A 20,257-nucleotide genomic window follows, 5' to 3' on the forward strand; every position below is an offset into this window, starting at 1 on the left:
AGTTGCTAAAAGCACGTAAAAATGTTACTCACTTTTCGTAATGTCTGAATACTGATTTTTATATAGGATATTTCCTAATATGAAAAAGTCAAAAACCAGCCAAGCACGAGTCCGTTCCGTACTACAGTCGTATTTTTTCGACATTTTGCACGATAATTTAAAAACTATGATGCATAAAAATAAATAATAATCTGTTTTAGAATGCACAGATGGAGACCTTTCATTTGATACCCCACTTGATATAGTTATCTTACTAAGAAAATTGAAAATACTAATTATTACTTCATGGCCACAATTTTTTTATTTTTGTGTGATGTAACCACAAATTCACGGTTTTCAGATTTTTCCCCGAATGTCAGCTATAAGACCTACCTCCCTGCCAAATTTTAGGATTCTAGGTCAACGGGAAGTCCTACCCTGTAGGTTTCTTGACAGACCGACAGACAGACAAAGTGATCCTATAAGGGTACCGTTTTTCCTTTTGAGGTACGGAACCCTAACTAGGAGACTGACCTCTTACTCAAGCTATCATCCACTTCATTAATAAACAAACGAGCGTAGCGAAACCAATAATTTAATCTATGAAACAAACATTAGTTATTACAAAACCAATAAACTATTATGTTCCTAGTAACTCAAATGTCCTTATTATTCGAATCATGGAATTTAACTTCATGGAATCTTTCCAATAAATACCGATGCGCCTTCTAATGCATTTGTGGCATCTTTCTCTGTCCATCACAATGTAATACAGAGCTAGCTGTCTCTTTCACAAATCACCGTGATAAGTTATCTATTTGTTTGTTTCAGTGAATTGTTTTTGCGATAATCCTTGACTTACATCATCTCTTTTACTGTCCTGTAATAATAATTACTATGCATGTATATATCTCAACTGTAAATGGTCTGCTGTTAGCTAAAGTACATAATTATTATAGGAAGCTACTGTACCTATTTTAACTTTAGGTAGGTACCTAATAGGTATATAGATATTCTGCGTAGGTAGGTACCTACCTACATAAAATTGTAAAATTGTACTTTTTACTTTTACTGTAGAGTGCTGTTTAAGCTGGAGGTGGACTCGTAACATGATAGCCTAGCGGTTAGGACGTCCGCCTTCTAATCGGAGGTCGGCGGTTCGATCCCGGGCACGCACCTCTAACTTTTCGGAGTTATGTGCGTTTTAAATAATTAAATGTCACTTGCTTTAACGGTGAAGGAAAACATCGTGAGGAAACCTACATGCCTGAGAGTTCTCCATAATGTTCTCAAAGGTGTGTGAAGTCTACCAATCCGCACATGGCCAGCGTGGTAGACTATGGCCAAAACCCGTCCTCTGTAGTGAGCCGGGTTGATCATGATGATGAATATTGTCCCCTCAATACCTCTTAGCATTTCAATATGTTTCTACAATAGTTCGTAAAACCCAAAATGACTGCGTAGGAGTCAAAAAGAACAATAACTGTCACAGGTAAGGTCACAGGTTAGCGATTTTCATCAAAAACTGCATCCTTACTACAAGCGAAATCGTGACCACGAACCTGTCGCAGATTAAAAACAGAGATAAACAAATATCTACAGAAGTCGAGAAGGACTATTTCACAGGTAACATGTGAAAAATCACATGGAAACTTATGATGTGTATAAAGCCTGTGAAAAATCACGAAACAAAATCTCATTTGAAAATGATTAAGTAAATTATTAATTAATCCTGTTTTATTATCTAAGCGCGCGCTTGTCATCAACCCGAGCTAAAGAGCGCTCAAGCGAGAACACTCGCATCGCTGCGTGTGAGAAAGCGAAAAAACATCTAATAATTTGCTACTTTTCACGAACAGCGAATTCGAAAAATCACCTGTGAAATCACTGTGAAGCAAAATAATATTTTCACCAAATGAAAATGATTTAAAAATAGCAATAATGTCCATCGCTATACAGAAGTGCATGCCGCGCTGCTCGACATGATATTACAAACTACAAAGTTTACCGACGTATACGCATCGAATCGTGACTCCCCGCACGCCGATGTCAAAATCCACATTTATTTACATCTAATAAAGCGATTACTAACAACGTCGCAGCCGCAGAGATGCCCAATGAATATTTACAAACTAAAAGCTCTTTAAAACGACCCATGTGGTTTGTATTATGAAAAACCGTTCACGTTTTATGCTAATACAAGTGAGCGAGCGAAAACTAGAAAGTTTACCCACACTAGCGCGCGCACTCACACACATGTGCCTGTACCTTATAACTAAATACTTTGACTTTAATAAAACAACAAATCTTAACATAAACATTAAAAAAGAAGAAAATTTATAAGAGAAAACTCACCGTGTCTGATTCCTCGTTATGACTGCTTTCCCACAACATTTTAAAACTCGTACAGTTCATTCACTTTTCAATATTCAAAATGTCCAACAAAACAAATCAATTGGTTTATATTGATTATTTCAAACGATCAGTCCATTTCCGCGCGCTCAGTGTTTACGTGAAAATTCGCATCCCCGGTTTATTTATTGTATGGGAATTTTCCCGGTGTGTACGCGACTGCTGCCGTGGCGTGGTCGGCGTTGTATGCGCAGGCGCATGTCTCCGAGCGCGGACGAAGCGGCCCGACGGCTGCACGAGCCCACTCGACCGAACTGTACCCGTAGTACAGGTTTGCACACATCTACAACGTTGACAGTTTTCGAGTATCGCAACAATATGACATCAAAGCGAAATGGGCCACAAGTCGTACTATAATTAAAAAAAAATTAAAAACACGTCTGACTAACTGATATTAAATTTTCCCAAAAAAATTATAGCCAGTGTCACTCAGAATGATGTAAGGATTCTAACGAACCCCTATACCTCCACATCTGTTGAGGCATTTACAAATTATGATGGAATAAAGAAACTCACATACATGAACCCTAAAAACATCACACTTCTTTTTTTGGGAAGTCGAGTAAAAACTCTCTTGTTCTAACGATCTTTTTTATTTTTGAAGTTCAACAGCCAGCACCCCAAGCGCTGTGCGAAAACTTAGTAAAATAAAGATCTCAACAAATGACTTTAAAAACAGTGGTTTTAGGTCCATTTTACTCTGACGTTATGGTGTTTCGATACTTCTATTAACGTTGTCGAAATGAGCCAACTCTTTCTAAGGGTGCCGACCTACTTTGTTCTACTTCGAAACGCTTCAAGTGGTCGAGCGTCGATTTTTTCTCCATTTTCCGATGAAATGCTGCCTGTCTCGGTAACTAGGCAAGACAAAAACCAACTCGTTTTCCTAGATTCTTTTTAGCTCATTCACTGATCGTTGAATACATTTTCAATAAATTTTCACTTTTTTTATTTATTGCATTGAACCCCATATATTTAAAGCTAAGTATCTACTACTAATGGAAAATAAATGTCTGTCTGTCTTAACTCTTAAAGATTAATGGGCGGAGTTTCTGCAATAGCCCTAGCCCATTTTAATTGGATTTCGCTTCTTAGATAGCAATTACCTACTATTGTTAATAATGAAGATGAAAATGGATATACCTGATGTAGTTTTATTACTTTACAATAAAATATGATTTATTATTTCTGAGATGGTCATCAATGAATCCTTGATTTCTAAATTAGAACGTTTTGGGATTTTCATTCTTTGATCATAACAATTGGGAGCGTTAGAAGAGTTTTCAGTGATTTTACACAGATTTTCATGAAGACTCTTAATCAGTAGGTACCCTTATTATAAATGCGAAAGTGTGTTTGTTTGTTGGTTTGTTTGTCTGTCCTTCAATCACGTCGCAACGATGAAACGGATTGACATGACTTTTGCATGGGTAGGTATATGTAAAGACCAGGAGAGTGACGTAGGCTACTTTTTATCCCGGAAAATCAAAGAGTTCCCACGGAATTTTTATAAACCTAATTCCACGCGGACGAAGTCGCGGGCATCAGCTAGTTTTTAATAAAGGTTTTTTTTTAATTTCATCATGATTACAAAATCGTATTATTTATCGTATTACTTATATGTCTCGTATATTGTGTTTGAGTTCGGTTAAAGCGAATGGCTAAACCCTTTCTAAAACATAAGGATAAAGGACACTGCATTGTTAATGCAGTCATTGCAACCTTATGTTGAATTAACTCAGTCATGTACCTTGAGAGTTACACAATGTAAAAGATCAAAATTAGCAATCGATATGCGAATGACTAATTGTTGAAGCTATTAGGTAGGTCATAGTCAGAACTTTTCCTGGGAAAAAGACCTGACTATGACCTAATAAAACAAGACTGTGACCGAAGAAAACAAGCCAAGGTAACTTTTGACTTGGAAAATATTTATATGCTTCTAGCAATAAAGAGAGGGAGAGTTAGCGTTCCTCCCTGTGTTGGGGACAAATACGCAGAGAAACTTTCAGCTTTTATAAAATAACGAAGGTCTGGCACGTGCTGGCTCTTAGTCCACTAGTCCCACCGCGTTTGACGTATTAAGTATTGTAATTTTTTGTTTAGGTACCTTACCTACATCAAAATTTTACTATAAAATAAAATAAAACATGAAGTATTCGGGAGCCCACCTCATTATTATCCCTAGAAAACTCCTACTACTATCTAATTAAGGGATACCTAGGTGTCAGAGAGAGTCGAAAATTAGTACTACAACGATTGCTGGTGTAGTAAGTAAGTACAGTATTGTAAATTGTAATAAAAGAGGAAGACGCTGTGAAAAAAAAATCCGAAATTTTAGTATTTAATAATAGTGCATCCAATAAAACATAATATTTTGCTCATTTCTCTTGTAAAAGTCCGTGCTTATAATTTTTATTTTACTTTTGCTAAAAAATATGATGCTTAAATTCGTCCCGAATTCGTGAATCATTAACCAACGTGAGCCTAGGTCGCAATTATTACATTGTTAAGCAAGATTTCGCCCAGGGACTACAGGGAAAAACCTACTGAGAAATACTTCGCACCGGCCAATTATTATGAAAGCTGATTTCGTCTCAAGGTCGCAATATGGATCTCTATAAAGAACATTGCGAGAATTTAGCATTAAGACATTCTGGAAAATACAGTTGGCACATTTTTCATTAACAAAGTACTTGAAATACTTGGTAGGGTAGAGTGGGCAACAATGAACCACAAAAGATTAAGCAGTTATTACTCAACTTCCATAGCGATGCACAAATTGCACCAAACGTTAAGAAATTTAATGCAGTTTAAGCCCACAGACATAGTTTAAGTATATCACTTTTTTCCAGGTTTTTTTTCAACATAGGAAAATGGTTTATATAGGAAAAAAAACGACTGTGGTACGGAATCCTCCGTGCGTGAGTCTGACTCGCACTTGGCCGGTTTTTATTACAGGATAGGCTTGCACTTGACAACAGAAAGCAATCATGAGGTCTAAGTTATAGCGCACTTGCTTAGAAGATACTCACTCTTGATGTCGACCACATATAAAGGATGCCAAAGCTCACAGTCCAGCCGTGGTCGTCTGTCGGTTGATAATGATAATGGTGAACCCTACCATTATCAACTTTGCATGATCAAGCCTCAAGACTTAGATATGACATACTTGATGGTGTGGAAACTGCATTGAAGTTAGTTAAACATTCCGTAGGAGAACTAGAGTAACCGACATAACTCAACGGGTTGCGAAGCTGAATGGCAATGGGCAGGGCACATAGTTCGTAAAACCGATAGACGTTGGGGTCCCAAGGTGCTGGAATGGCGACCACGCACCGGAAGACGCAGTGTTGGAAGACCCCCACTAGGTTGACGGATGACATCAGACGAGTCGCAGGGAGTTTGGATTCAGGCGGCGCAATACCGTGGCGTGTGGAAGTCCCTACAAGAGACTTATGTCCAGAAGTGGACGTCTATCGGTTGATGATGAATGAATGAAAACATTCAACGAAAATCGTCAAACAATAATTTTGTTTTTTAAATGTGTGTCCAAAAGAAAATTTGTAAACTTTTTATCCGATAGTCACGCAGAGGCGTGCGTGACACAAAATTAATTGTATTTCCACCGACAAAGTTCTGTTTTTCGGATTGAAATAGTATGGGGACAAAAAATCAGTCATTGAAATAAAAAAATAGTTTACCAGCCTTTAATATCTAAGTTCACACAGGGCGATTTTTTGCCAAATTCGCAAAAAGGTGCTAGACAATTAATATGGTAGGTTACTGCCAAGTCACCTTACTGATCAAAATAAGTTTTTGTTGCGTTTTTCTTGAATATTATTATTTGACTTACAATACCTAACACAATACCTATTGAGTATAATAAGGTATATCATCATCATCATCAACCCATCGCCGGCTCACTACAGAGCACGGGTCTCCTCTCAGAGTGAGAAGGGGTTTGGCCATAGTCTACCACGCTGGCCATGCGCGGGTTGGTAGACTCCACACACCTTTGAACACCTTATGGAGAACTCTCAGGCATGCAGGTTTCCCCACGATATTTTCCTTCACCGTTAAAGCAAGAGATATTTAATTACATACTTAAAACGCACATAGCTCCGAAAAGTTGGTGCGTGCCCGGGATTGAACCCCTGACCTCTGATTAGAAGGCAGACGTCCTAACCAACCACACGAGAACCAAGGTCATGGTTTGAAATTATCTTTCTTATCTCATCAGTCTTTCTTATCTTAGGAGGCTTCTGCCGTGGCTAGTTACCACCCTACCGGCAAAGCCGTGCCGCCAAGCGATTTAGCGGTCCAGTGCGATGCCGTTTAGAAACCAAAGAGATATGGGTTTAACAAAAACTGCCAACTGTCCTTTCAGGATTGCCCGCTTCCATCTTAGACTGCATCATCACTTACCACCAAGTGATACCAACTAGTGACCAACTTGTATCTGAATAAAAAAATATAGTTAACCATTATTGAAAAGAATTGTCGTTTTTTAAATACGTTTTTGTTATTGTGAACCATATTAATTATTTGTTCTATTTAAATACATATAAGGAAATGTTTAAATAGTTATTCGATATGAATTATTAGACGTAGTTAGACGTAGATATTTGACATTAAAATAAAAAGTTTCGTCATAATAGTCCAGCTTCCTAGGAAATGATTTAATCTAACCTAATTTATTGTCGTGCCTACCCGTCCTTGATTTATGTCGGCGTCTGATAACTGACAACTTTGACTACTGCTTATGGTTTAAATCAATAAACAAAAACCAGTTAAAGCCGGCTGTTTTTTTTATTTTATTCAGATACAAGTTAGCCCTTGACTGCAATCTTACCTGATGGTAAGTGATGATGCAGTCTAAGATGATAGCGGGCTAACCTGGAAGGGGTATGTCAGTTTTTTATTAAACCCATACCCCTTTGGTTTCTACACGGCATCGTACCGGAACGCTAAATCGCTTGGCGGCACGGCTTTGCCGGTAGGGTGGTAACTAGCCACAGCCGAAGCCTCCCACCAGACCAGACCAGAACGCTCACCACTGCGCCAGGGAGGTCTTCAAACACTTACTTTTGATCAAATAACTTAATCAAATACTTAATAGCCTCAGTAGCTCAATCGGTATAGGAGTGGACTGAAAACCGAAAGGTCGACGGTTCAAACCCCGCCCGTTGCACTATTGTCGTACCTACTCCTAGCACAAGCCTGACGCTTAATTGGAGAGGAAAGGGGAATATTAGTCATTTAACATGGCTAATATTCTTTATAAAAAAAAAAAAAAAAAATAAGTTTAAGCTCATCGGATTCCAACATAGAATAGAATAGAATAGAATAATGTTTATTCGAGGTATATAGGTGGTACATGGTGTAGGCAATATCGTCCTGTACAGCAGTGCAACACCTCGAACAGGTAGGCCACTCAGCTTGTGTTGAGACGTCGGGCCCCTCAGACACAAACCTCTAGAGCAAATATCTGAGGTACCAGTTGCCCCAACGCTGATTTTCAGTGACCGCCTTTTAAATATTACCTAAACGTCAGTGGCATAGAATACATAAAGTTGGCGAGTAAATGGATAAATAAAATGAAAAGTGTTTACAGTTTTTAAATTTAAAGTGATATAGGACATAAAAGAAGAAATAAGAAATAATACATTGAAATAGATGTTGTAAATTGTAAGAATAGGAAAATTGTACGATAGTTTTTTTTTTTTTTTTTGTAAGTATAATAAAGAAAAAATAAAATAAAATAAAATAGCTCGCAATGGTAATCACGGCTAGGTAGGTACATATATAAAGATGTTCTAATTTTTTTTTGTGTGATGTAACCACAAATTCACGGTTTTTAGATTTTTCCCCGAATGTCAGCTATAAGATCTACATACCTGCTAAATTTCATGATTCTAGGTCAACGGGAAGTACCTACCCTGTAGGTTTCTTGACAGACCGACAGACAGACAACAAAGTGATCCTATAAGGGTTCCGTTTTTCCTTTTGAGGTACGGAACCCTAAAAATTAAAAAAAGTTTACCTTGGTAAGTAGATTGTAGTGGTAGTACCGACACATAGGTACATAAGGTATTTCAAAGCTTCCTGGTAGCATTTGCAAACAAAATGCCACCATTGTTATATTTTTGTATTTGGTTGTCGTGTCGCGTTAGTGTTGATGGTTAATTATTTAAATTCATACATTACCCGTAGTACAAGATTTTACGTCTCACCAAACCAAACCAAATTCGAGAGTCGAAATACTTCCGCGTTACAGTAAACTGGATCTTAAATGCCTTGTTTTAAAGCTCAAGTTTGTCTACACTTCTACAGCCAGCGCTCCAAGCGGAAACATTGCGAAATTAAAATCAGTGGCATTGAATATTTGACTTCAATTCAAGGCTGTTTAGGTCCATTTTACTGTAACGCGAAGTATTTCGACTCTCGAAATTGGTTTGGTTTGGTGAGACGTTAAATCTTGTACTACGGGTACAGGTCAAAAGTGTATATAAAAACTATATTCGGCACGAACTTTGCTTTATGTACTTACGTTACATAGTAAGCATGTACTGTCAACAATTTTGATTACGACTGAAGCCTCCAAGCCGAATCGAACTTGGCTGGGCAGCGTTCGAAAAGCTTCGAGATGTCTTCTTTTTTTATTCATTATAGGCAAACGCTTGACCACAATCACACCTGATGGTAAGTGATGATTTGGCCTAAGATAAACGCGTTTACCTAGAAGATACCTATTCACTCTTGTTTTAAAGATACTCGGATTGTAATATTGGTAGGAAACACCAAAATTCCTCAGTACTTGAAGACCAAAGTCGTTGTACACTGTATGGTCTGTATGTTACCTGCTATGACATATGTAGATAATCCGAAACATGCTCACTCAGTGCCTCATAGAAAAGCTCGGAGTCACTCAACGGGCGATAGAGAGTAGCTCTCTCCATCGCCCGTTGAGTGACTCCAAGCTTGGAGTTTCTCTACGTAATCAAAGCAAAAATTAGGAAATCCGTAGGAAAACTAGAGTACAGTGGCGTAGCTACCTAGGGGCTAGGCAGGGCAGTGCCCCGGGGCCCTAAAGCTCAGGAGGCCCTCGAATCCTTACCAGAAAATCTCGATCGAACTAAAGTTTTGAAAATTACTCCCATTTTCAAAATAAATATGATAATTCGAAAGTTACTAGGGAATTCCCCTAAATTCTTTCTGTGAATGTATTTGTATATTTAATATTTTTACTTGACAAAACCTAACCAGCTTAGATATCAGTGGGGCCCCATTTTTGATTTGCCCCAGGGCCCTTGGTTACCTAGCTACGCCACTGCTAGAGTAAGTGAAATATAGCTAAATCTAGCATGCCTGTTTGGTAGTCTGTGAATGCGAACTTTTTTCTTAGCACCAAATTATTATAATTATTTGTATAAGGGAAGAGCCATGCGTGAGCAACCCTGGCGGCTAACTTCACGTTTCGGCAGTATGGCTGGAGCAGGAGGGAGTGCCAAACGTCACTGCGTTTTAGGGACTCGGTGCGGAACGGACGTGCGTTGATTATTGTAATACGAAATAAAAATAATATTGGTGATACCTAGTGATTTTCAAATAAATAAATAAACAATCATTTATTTGCAAGAATGTTTGTACAAGAAAGATGGAAATTACATTATAAAAAGAGGCCATAACATTCTACTAAATTAATAGTGTGCAAATATTTTTGAGTGACAATTTAGTCAGTGGACAAAAAAAAATTAGATTAATAGTCAAACACAATTACAAGCAAAATACATAATAATAATTAGGTACAATTTTATAATGTCAAATTTCCTTTCACAGTTTCCACTTCTGATATGATTTTCCTTAAATATTTTTATTTTTCTATGAATCATGATGTAACAAAGACTTGAAAGTTTAATGGTACAAAAAACCTACCTACTCAAGATGTTATGTAGTAGGTACTTATTTGGCGCTTGTTCACCTAATTTATTCTAAGAATTGTATCTACACATCGATTCACGCATTCGAATCAGCAGTCAAATGGTGGTCGATTGAGATGTGAGATAATACTACAGTGCCACTACCATCGACCACAATTTTCTCATTACTAGATATTTGGTAATATAGCCTCGGCTTCGCCCGGGTTGGCAGCTATTTCTGTGTTAATAAGTAGTTAACATCTACCACACTAAAAAAGTTAAAAAGTCCAAAACAGTAGGTATATCTAAAAAATTAGGCGCTGTTGTCATTATCTTGTAGTGTTGCACATAAAAATGTTAGTACGATAGTACGGAACCCTTCGTGTGCGAGTCCGACTCGCATAATATTCGACGCCAATATTGAGAGAACTATTAATATAATTTATATACCGTAGTTTTGAAATAAGCTTAAGATCCTCTGTCCTTCTCCAGATAGTATTAATGTAAGATTTGTGCCAAATTTTGATGAAACAATCAAAAATAACCAAACAATCAACAGTCATTTCAGATATTTTAGAGCCTCAATAGCTCAACTGGTAAAGGAGTGGACTGAAAACCGAAAGGTCGACGGTTCAAACCCCGCCCGTTGCACTATTGTCGTACCTACTCCTAGCACAAGCTTCACGCTTAGTTGGAGAGGAAAAAGGGGAATATTAGTCATTTAACATGGCTAATGTTCTTTTATAAAAATTAAAAAAAAATTATAATGATTCCTTGATTGCTTTTATCGTGCTTATCATTCAAAATCTAAAATCGAGTTTCAATAGTAAACATTGTTTTGAAAGGAAACCCAAACTATAGTAGAGGCATACATCCGTTAATTGAACAAGGATTTAACTCTATCTACGCAGCAACCTCTTAGGGAAAGCCCAGTCGTATATGCTACCGATACATCACCGAAACCCGAACTAGAGTTGAAAAGGATATTGAAAATGTGTCTTAATAATTATAGTATCATCATCATCATCATCTTGATCAACCCATCGCCGGCTCACTACAGAGCACGGGTCTCCTCTCGGAGTGAGAAGGGTTTTGGCCATAGTCTATCACCGCTGGTAGACTATGGCTATGGTAGACATTATGCTGAGCTGTACACCCATTTGGGGTGGTGTCACAGATGTGTTTTTTTTTTAAATAGAAATAGCGGGTAGAAATAGCGGGTAGAAATGGCGGGTCACCTGATGTTAAGTGATTACCGCCGCCCATGAACATTTGCAGCACCAGAGGAGCCGCCGATGCGTTGCCGGCCTTTTAGGAATTTGTTGGTCCGCCCCTTGAATTCTTTCTTCTTCTTTCTTTCTGGCCAAGTGTGGATTGACAGACTTCACACACCATTGAGAACATTATGGAGAACTCTCAGGCATGCAGGTTTCCTCGCGATGTTTTCCTGTACCGTTATAGCAAGTGATATTTAATTATATAAAACGTACATAACTCCGAAAAGTTAGAGGTGCGTGACCGGGATCGAACCCCCGACCTCCGATTAGGAGACGGATGTCCTAACCGCTAGGCTATCACAGATTAATATTATAATTAGTATGGTAAATAACTATTAAAACTATTATTTTACTTTTCAATAACTGTTACTCTACCACTTATTATTACTTATCGTCATCTTCAACCGATACACGTCCACAGCTGGACATAGGTCTCTTGTATGGCCTGAATCCAGTGGCTCCCTGCAACGCGCTGTCCACCTAGAAGAAACTCTGCCAACGCGCCCAGCGCAGCCCAGAGGTTCGAGGTCTCCACTCCAGCATCTTGGTACCCAAGACATATTTTAGACATGCGCTGTACTTTAAGCTGCATCATCACTTACCATTAAATGTGCTAACAGACTACAATCAAGTGTAAGCCTATAAAAACTGTGCTCATAGTACATCGATGATAGATAGGTTCTGCACGCGGCAGAAAGTAATGTACATCGGCGACATCGGTCTTTAGAATGACATTTCGGCTTTGTAGAGTGTTGTCTCTGTCACTAATACCTATATAACGTTTTGTCGCTCTCAACGACATAGACAATGCTCTACAAATCTGCTATCTCCTTCTAAAGGTCGATGTATCTGGTGGGAGGCTTCGGCCGTGGCTAGTTACCACCCTACCGGCAAAGCCGTGTCGCCAAGCGATTTAGCGTTCCGGTACGATGCCGTGTAGAAACCAAAGGGATATGGGTTTAATAAAAACTGCCATACCCCTTCCAGGTTAGCCCGCTATCATCTTAGACTGCATCTTCACTTACCACCAGGTGAGATTGCAGTCATGGGCTAACTTGTACCTGAATAAAAAATAAAAAATAAAACATCGATGATAGATAGGTACTGCACGCGGCAGAAAGTAATGTACATCGGCGACATATCTTTAGAATGACATTTCGGCTTTGTAGAGCGTTGTCTCTGTCACTAATACCTATATAACGTTGTGTCGGTCTCAACGACATAGACAATGCTCTACAAATCTGCTATCTCCTTCTAAAGGTCGATGTACATTATTTTCTGCCGCGTACCGTGTAATATTCTAGTTTAAAAAACTGCGTGCATCCGTAATAAGCACTTTGTGATTCATATTATGATAATAATTGGTGTTGCTCGCGACTTTGTCCGCGTGGAATAAGGTTTTTTAATTTTCCGGGATAAAAAGTAGCCTATGTCCTTCCCCGGGATGTAAGCTACCTCTGTACCAAATTTCATCTAAATCGGTTAAACCGTTGGACCGTGAAAAGCTAGCAGACAGACAGACAGACAGACCGACAGACAGACAGACACACTTTCGCATTTATAATATTAGTATGGATATGGATATGGAAAACAATAACGGATCTGAAATAGTGAGCTGACAATAAAATGAGTTTATAACTAGCATCTAATTCTGTATTCAGAATGTTTATGACGGTTCTGTGTTTCCCAGCCCACTGCTTGGAACTATCTGTATTCCATGACATTATATCATTTCCATACGTCCTGCATCTAACAATAGACCTTTAAGAGGCCGTATGCTGTAGCGCTCTAACGAGTTTCAGCTCGAGTTTTAAATGTGTGCGTGTACCTCACAATGGCACCGTAATCTGCACTCACACATAGACATGGCATACTTATCTTAGGTCGGACAGGCCTATATTGATACTTTGCGTAGTCGATTCCAAAAATTCTAAGCTCTTATAGAACACAATTTTGGATCTTTAATATGTTTTTATTTTATTTTTTTGTTAGATTCATTTATTTTGTATTAAGATGTGTAATAACTTACACAGTTACTTACACATAGGTAAACACCTATAATGGTACATGGTATGAATGAATGATAATCTCATACTAAGCACACTGAATACGGATTCCTTATTTATCAAGTAAGCACTGCTAACAACTACAATATAAGTCGGGTAAAAATAAAAACAGCATGAATTAATTGAATAACAAATAAAAACCGTATTATATGGATACCAAGTACCAACGTCATATAAACAAAACAGTAAACTTTATGGTTTTGTTAGCAGTAGGTACCTGGATGATATCGCGAACAATAGAATAAGTAAAGTAGTTGCATTGTTGTTTAGTTTTGAATAGAGTAAGCTGCGTAGGCCCTTCTGGTCACTACAGCGTCATCGGGGAGGCTGGGAAAGGGGGAGGAGCAAGTTTGATACTACAGTTAAAATCTAGATTAAGTTAGTTATAAACTGCTTATCATTAAAGGAACCAGATTACTGGCAAAGGATTACTACACTGATCCTCACAACAATATGGTAATCTTGGTTCGGAAACATCATTGTGGTTTTGATATACACTCTCAGGTATATCATTGTTTTGATGCAGTTTGCAAATACAATAAAATATGTCATAAATTAAACTGGTACGCACCTCATTTATAGTACCTTTCCGTATATTAAACATAAATTTTACACTTATAATGTACCTTAATTTTATACCTTATATAGGTACTTTATAATTAACTAGCTGATGCCCGCGACTTCGTCCGCGTGGATTCAGGTTTTAAAAAATCCCGGAGGAACTTTTCCGCGATAAAAAGTAGCCTATGTTACTTTTCAGGTCTTTAACTATACCCATGCAAAAATCACATCAATCCGTTGCTCCGTTGCGACGTGATTGAATGACAAACCAACAAAACAACAAACAAACACACTTTCGCATTTCTAATGAGGATAGTGGATAAAAAGTAGCCTATGTCACTCTCCCTCTTTAACCATACCCAAAAATATCAATCCGTTGCTTCGATGCGACATGATTGAAGGACAAACCAACAAACAAACAAACACACTTTCGCATTTATAATAACGGTAGTGATATATTTTTTATTCTATCTATATATTTTTGTTAAGTGCTTATTTTTATGATAATAATAATGAGATAAATAAATCTCTATATCAATAAAGGTCTGCGTGGAATTTTCTATATGCTTTAAAAAATAATCAAAACTAATTTTTAATTTAATTCAAAACTTCACTTGAAAAAATATGCACTGAATTGAAAACCTCTTTTTGATATAATTAAATTAAATAGAACTTCTAGTATGATATTTTAATATAGTCATACCAAAAAAAAAAACAAAATAATATATACCAATTGTATCAAAAACTTATCATCTGTTCAGTATTGATCGGATCTATGTTCATCAAACTGAGTCGGTCGCGCTATGTATTGTTAACAACAGTAATTTACACAAGCTTTGCATGTGTGCGTGAGACTGCGCCCGACAACAACACGTCCTCCCTCGAAGAGCGCTGAGCTCGGTATGCCAGTCGTACTGTCTGCTGCACCATTTTATATGTAAATTTTAAGATACTTTGATAATTTTTTTCGGTCATATAAATAGTTTCTAGAATTTTATTTTTTTACAATTTACGCTAAGTGAATACTGAACTTTCGTGCTATATTTTTTATTATTAGTTAAATTGCGACAAATTTAAAGATATCCGGGTTATTCTAACGCTTACATTTTCATAAATCGTGCGTACGGTTTTGATTTTTTTATCTACTAATTTTGTATACAACGTATAACAACTAAATCCAGGATTATAATTTTGAGAGTGTGTTCATAATATTGGTATTTTTTTTAAGTCGCTTTCTACAATTTTTTGTTATTAAATATGTGGCCGAAGTTCCACTCAAAAGCGCGAAATCAGTAAAACGTCTTCTGCAAGAATTAAGATTTGAATTATAATTTTTAATAAAATTAATGTTTTGTTACCTGTAGTCTATTAAGAAGGGATTGATCTATGATATTTTACCTTTTTTTTTATTAGAATCGTTATATCTGAAGCTTCAATAGTTCCCAAAAAATCGAAAATCGGGCATGTGGCCTCTTAAGAGAAGTTTCCCTAGGTCTCTCCAGGTAATCTCCACACAAACATAGTTTGGTTCAAACCAATCAAACTCAATGACATTTTGTAGAAGTGTAGACACATTATCGTTATCTCTTCACTAGCTGACCCGGCGAACTTCGTCCCGCCTAACAGTCGATTCTTTAATATTTTTTTTATATTTACAATTTTTTAAATTTTTCTCTCCGTAAGAACATCCTCGTACTTCAAGGAATATTATAAAAAAAAAGAATCAACGAAATCGGTTCAGCGGTTCTCGAGATTTGCGATCAGCATCACACTTGGTGATTCATTTTTATATTATAGAAGATTTATAATATAAAAATGAATCACTAAATGTGTTGCTCAAACAGTGTAGCGTCATACGAAAACGAAAAGCCTATCTATCTAAAGCCGCCTCTTTTAACTTCGGGTATGCCCTGTCCTGTGGCAGGAAAAACATGGTCGAGAGTAGCTAAAGATAGAAAGAAATGGCTTCTAATGGAGGAGGCTTTTACCGCCCTGGGCGGTCCTTACAATGAAACCCATTATACTAACATAGTTATTTAAGAATAAGAAACATAGTTTACTAAACTACTAATAATTCTTTTATTTTTTATTTTTTGTCAATTATGCACCGTATTAGTAATTAGAAAAATATTGTAAGGAGTAAATGAAGCTATTTTTTTTTTTTTTTTTTTATGCCATTTCAAATCATAATACTTCCTTTTTGTCTTCATCGAAATCGGATTAAATTAGAACGTACAAGACGTATAGGTACTGAGACCTTCGGGTCGAGGACGGGGGCTCTGCCATAGTAAATTCCTAGTAAGTCGATCGGATAATAATAGCTACAGTGCGCGGCAGAAAGTAATGAACATCGGCCTTTAGAATGACATTTCGACTTTGTGGAGTGTTGTCTCTGTCACTCATACCTAGATATATGACGTTATGTCAACGCTCTACAAATCTGCTAGCTCCTTCTAAATGTCGATGTAGGTACATTACTTTCTGCGGCGGACTGTACATGTTTTGGAGTGAAGGGGCATAGAATAGGTAGGTATTATACCTACCTATTCTTCAATACTTCAATGTTTACATGGTCCCAATATAGACCATATATCTACAGCTATTATAATTAGCGTAAGGAAAAATTCAGACCTTGAAGAGAATGGGTAATTTATTGATCTACTAGCTGATGCCCCCAACTTCGTACGCGTGGATTTAGGTTTTATAAAAATCCCGTCGGAACTCTTTGATTTTCCGGGATAAAACCGTTGCGACGTGATTGAAGGACAAACCAACAAACAAACACTTTCGCATTTATAATAAGGGTACTGATGAGGTGGTATAAGGAGGCGCGACGGCGGGTAGTCTGTATCGCCGCTGCGCGATTTGTTTGTCCCTACCTTACGCTTCACGCTCAGTAGAAAACTTACAGTAGGTATCTATGCGCATACATTTTCCGATATGCCACCGAGTTTCTTGCTGGTTCTTCTCGGTAGGAAGAGCATTCCAAACCAGCGATATTCAGTGACGATTCAAAAGAATTTTTAAAGGTATTTGAAAAATCTTTCTTTTTTCTTTTATGACTGTCGTATGGATTCTATCATTCTAGGGGTCTTATTACAAGATTGTAATCACTAACAAAAAAAAACTAAGTACTAGCAAACGTAAAACTCTAAATTAGAACTTAGGTTGGTAGGTATAGGCAGGCACTAGGTGGGTACCTATCTTAATCTAACCAAAATACATTCGTAGATGTTACCTACTTATAAAAATTACAGCTTTAGGTAGGTAGTAACTTTAGGTGTTTATTATTATTTTGTTGCTATGGCATTAAAAATAATATCTTTCTACCTATCTTTTTATCATTTAGATATTAATAAAAAACTAAATTAAGTTAGCAAGCAAGGCCGCAAACCCAAACCAGTTCGAAACTAAATTGTAAAAGAAAAAAAGCATTTGTAAAACTTGCAAGTTCGCAAAAAGTTGCTTGTCTTGACTCCTGACAAAGTCGTTGTCAAGGTCACCTCGCAAAAAATACACTGAACTAGATGACCCGGCCAGTTTTACTCGATTTCTGCAAAATCTACATACCTAACAGTGTCAAACTCTGGAATTCTCTCCCAGCTGAAATACGTCAGGCGAAATCCTTAAACACCTTCAAAAATCGTTTGAAGAACTATTATGTATCTTTCTATGTAAACAGAATTATGTAGTATATTATAGAGATATGTATATAGGTATATATATTTATATATATTTGTGTATTATTGGAATGTACTGTGTATGTAGTCAAATTTTTAATATTATAATATACCTACGGCCATTTTCGGCTGCCGCACCAACCCGTGCTTTCGTGATTCCTTTTGTCAAAGGTTGCCTGGAAGAGATCGCTTTAGCGATAAGGCCGCTTTTGCATGCTACAGCTATTAGATTAAGATCCTGTATTGTGTTTTTTCAATGTTTACTTTGTGTTGTGTGCAATAAAGTGTAAAATAAATAAATAAATAATACCTATAGCAAAATCTCAAAGAGCAAAATCATTGCTGACTATGGTCCTACCTCTGTGCTCTGGTCCTCATCGATAACAGAAGTAAGGATGGTCCTCAAAGAAAAGCTCAGAGTCACTCAGTGAGCGATGGAGAGAGCTATGCTTGGAGTTATACTCTATGTGATCAAATCAGATATGAGGAGATTTGTAGGAGAACCAGAGTAACTGTCATAACTCAGCGGGTGGCGAAGCTGAAGTGGGAATTGGCAGGCACAAAGTTCGAAAAACCGATAGACGTTGGGGTCCCAACGTGCTGGAATGGCGACCTTGCACCGGAGGTACAGCGTTAGAGGACCCCCACTAGGTGGACTGACGACATCAGACTAGTCGCAGGGAGCCGCTAGATTCAGGCGGCGCGGGCGTGGTGCAAGGCCGTAGCGTGTGGGCCCCACAAGTCCCTACAAGAGACCTATGTCCAGCAGTGGATGTCTATCGCTTGATGATGATGATGATGATGATCAAAACAAGCTTTTTATCTATGAATATTCACTTATAATACCACAAGAGCTTCAAAATTATCGGGTATTTCCCGATAGGTTCGTTGCAAACAAATGAAGGAGTCAAGTTTTTCAGGTTAAAAAATCACGAGCGCGAAGCGCGAGTGATTTTTCCTGAAAAACTTGACGACTTTATTTGTTTGCAGGGAACCTTGAGGGAAATGCCAGATAATTTTGAAGCTCGTGTGGTATTCGGGGGATTATTTTTCCGTCCCAAATGTCGGCCAAAATCTCCAATTTTCACAATTGAATTCAACCTGTCAGTTTGACGTGTGGACTTCAACTACCAGAGAAAATTTTCAAAAAATTATCAGTATAATACCATGTAGGTTGTACCACGTGACGTCGAATGGTGCAATTCTATTGGTCGACATTTGGGTCGGAAAAATAATCAACTTTATTCTATAACTACATTTGAAAACATCTTAGGTTATAGGACATTCAAATGTCAATCTTTTTTAAAGATCAATTAGGTACCTACTTAGTAGGTATTGAATTAGGTACCTACGACTGGTGCCTCCTAGTAAAGGAAGTAGGTACCCTATGCATTCGACGATTCAAAAGTACTTGTAAAAAGTTTAATTAAATAAAAAATATATGAATTTAAATTTCAATGAACATTTCTTGAACAAGTTTTAATAATATTTTTAAGTAGCTTATGCTCGTGGCTTCGTCCATGTGGACTACACAAATTTCAAAACCCCTATTTCACCCTCTTCGGGGTTGAATTTTCAAAAATCCTTTATTAGCGGATGCCTACGCTTTCGCATTTATAATATTATTTTGTATGGATGTAGATAATATTATTCGTCCTCACAGTCCTTGGCCAGTACTTTTGTAGATTTTTACCTACCTGGCAAGGGATCTCTGTTACCTCTCGTATAGGTTACGAGATGAAATTTATGAGACGATGATGATGATGAAAGGAATCGCGACTGATTACAGACTGCAATTCAGTAGCAAAATGCCTGTTACTTAATGTTTGCAAAGTTACTATGAAAATATTTTACCAATAATGTTATAGTAGGCACTTCACATCAAGATAAGAAACTTATATAATAGAAGTGACAGTTCGATCAGAAGTTTAAAGTTCAAACCTTGTTAAAACTTAAACTATGGAAAAACTCTATTCCTAGCTTAACTTGGAATGTGCCAGATCGTAGAGATGCAAAATAAAAATAAAAACACTTTTGTTATACGCAGCAATGCACGGGGCTGCGATTGCTTGTACAGTATGGTATAATAATATTGTAAATTGATGACTTGGAAAGAGCAACCGCCGAGTTTCTTGCTGGTTCTTCTCGGTAGGAACGGCATTCCGAACCAGTGGTAAATTAAACTAGTTAACGATTCACAAGCACTTGTAGTAAATAAGTCTACTTGAATAAAATAAATTCTATTCTATTCTATAGAAATTTCCGAAACTGCAATAGGTAAAATAATTGAAAATATACATAAATAATCAAAATAAAACAAAGTCATAAATTATTAAATATAAATTAATTTATTATCCCTT

At 37.3% G+C, this 20,257-nt stretch overlaps 1 protein-coding gene across 2 annotated transcripts in view; it reads right to left on the reverse strand.

Moving 5' to 3' along the window:
- Nucleotides 1-2,567, reverse strand: part of Ets98B (DNA-binding protein Ets98B) — a 47,990-nt gene extending 45,423 nt beyond the window's left edge. For both annotated transcript variants that reach the window (XM_034969261.2, XM_034969259.2), the window contains exon 1: nt 2,335-2,567. In XM_034969261.2, coding sequence (XP_034825152.1) covers nt 2,335-2,394 — 60 coding nt within the window. In that variant the 5' untranslated portion in view covers nt 2,395-2,567. The remainder of the gene's footprint in view (nt 1-2,334) is intronic.
- Nucleotides 2,568-20,257: the final 17,690 nt, after the last annotated feature.

The sequence above is a fragment of the Maniola hyperantus genome, chromosome 6 (assembly GCF_902806685.2).
Source record: "Maniola hyperantus chromosome 6, iAphHyp1.2, whole genome shotgun sequence".
NCBI lineage: Eukaryota > Metazoa > Arthropoda > Insecta > Lepidoptera > Nymphalidae > Maniola > Maniola hyperantus.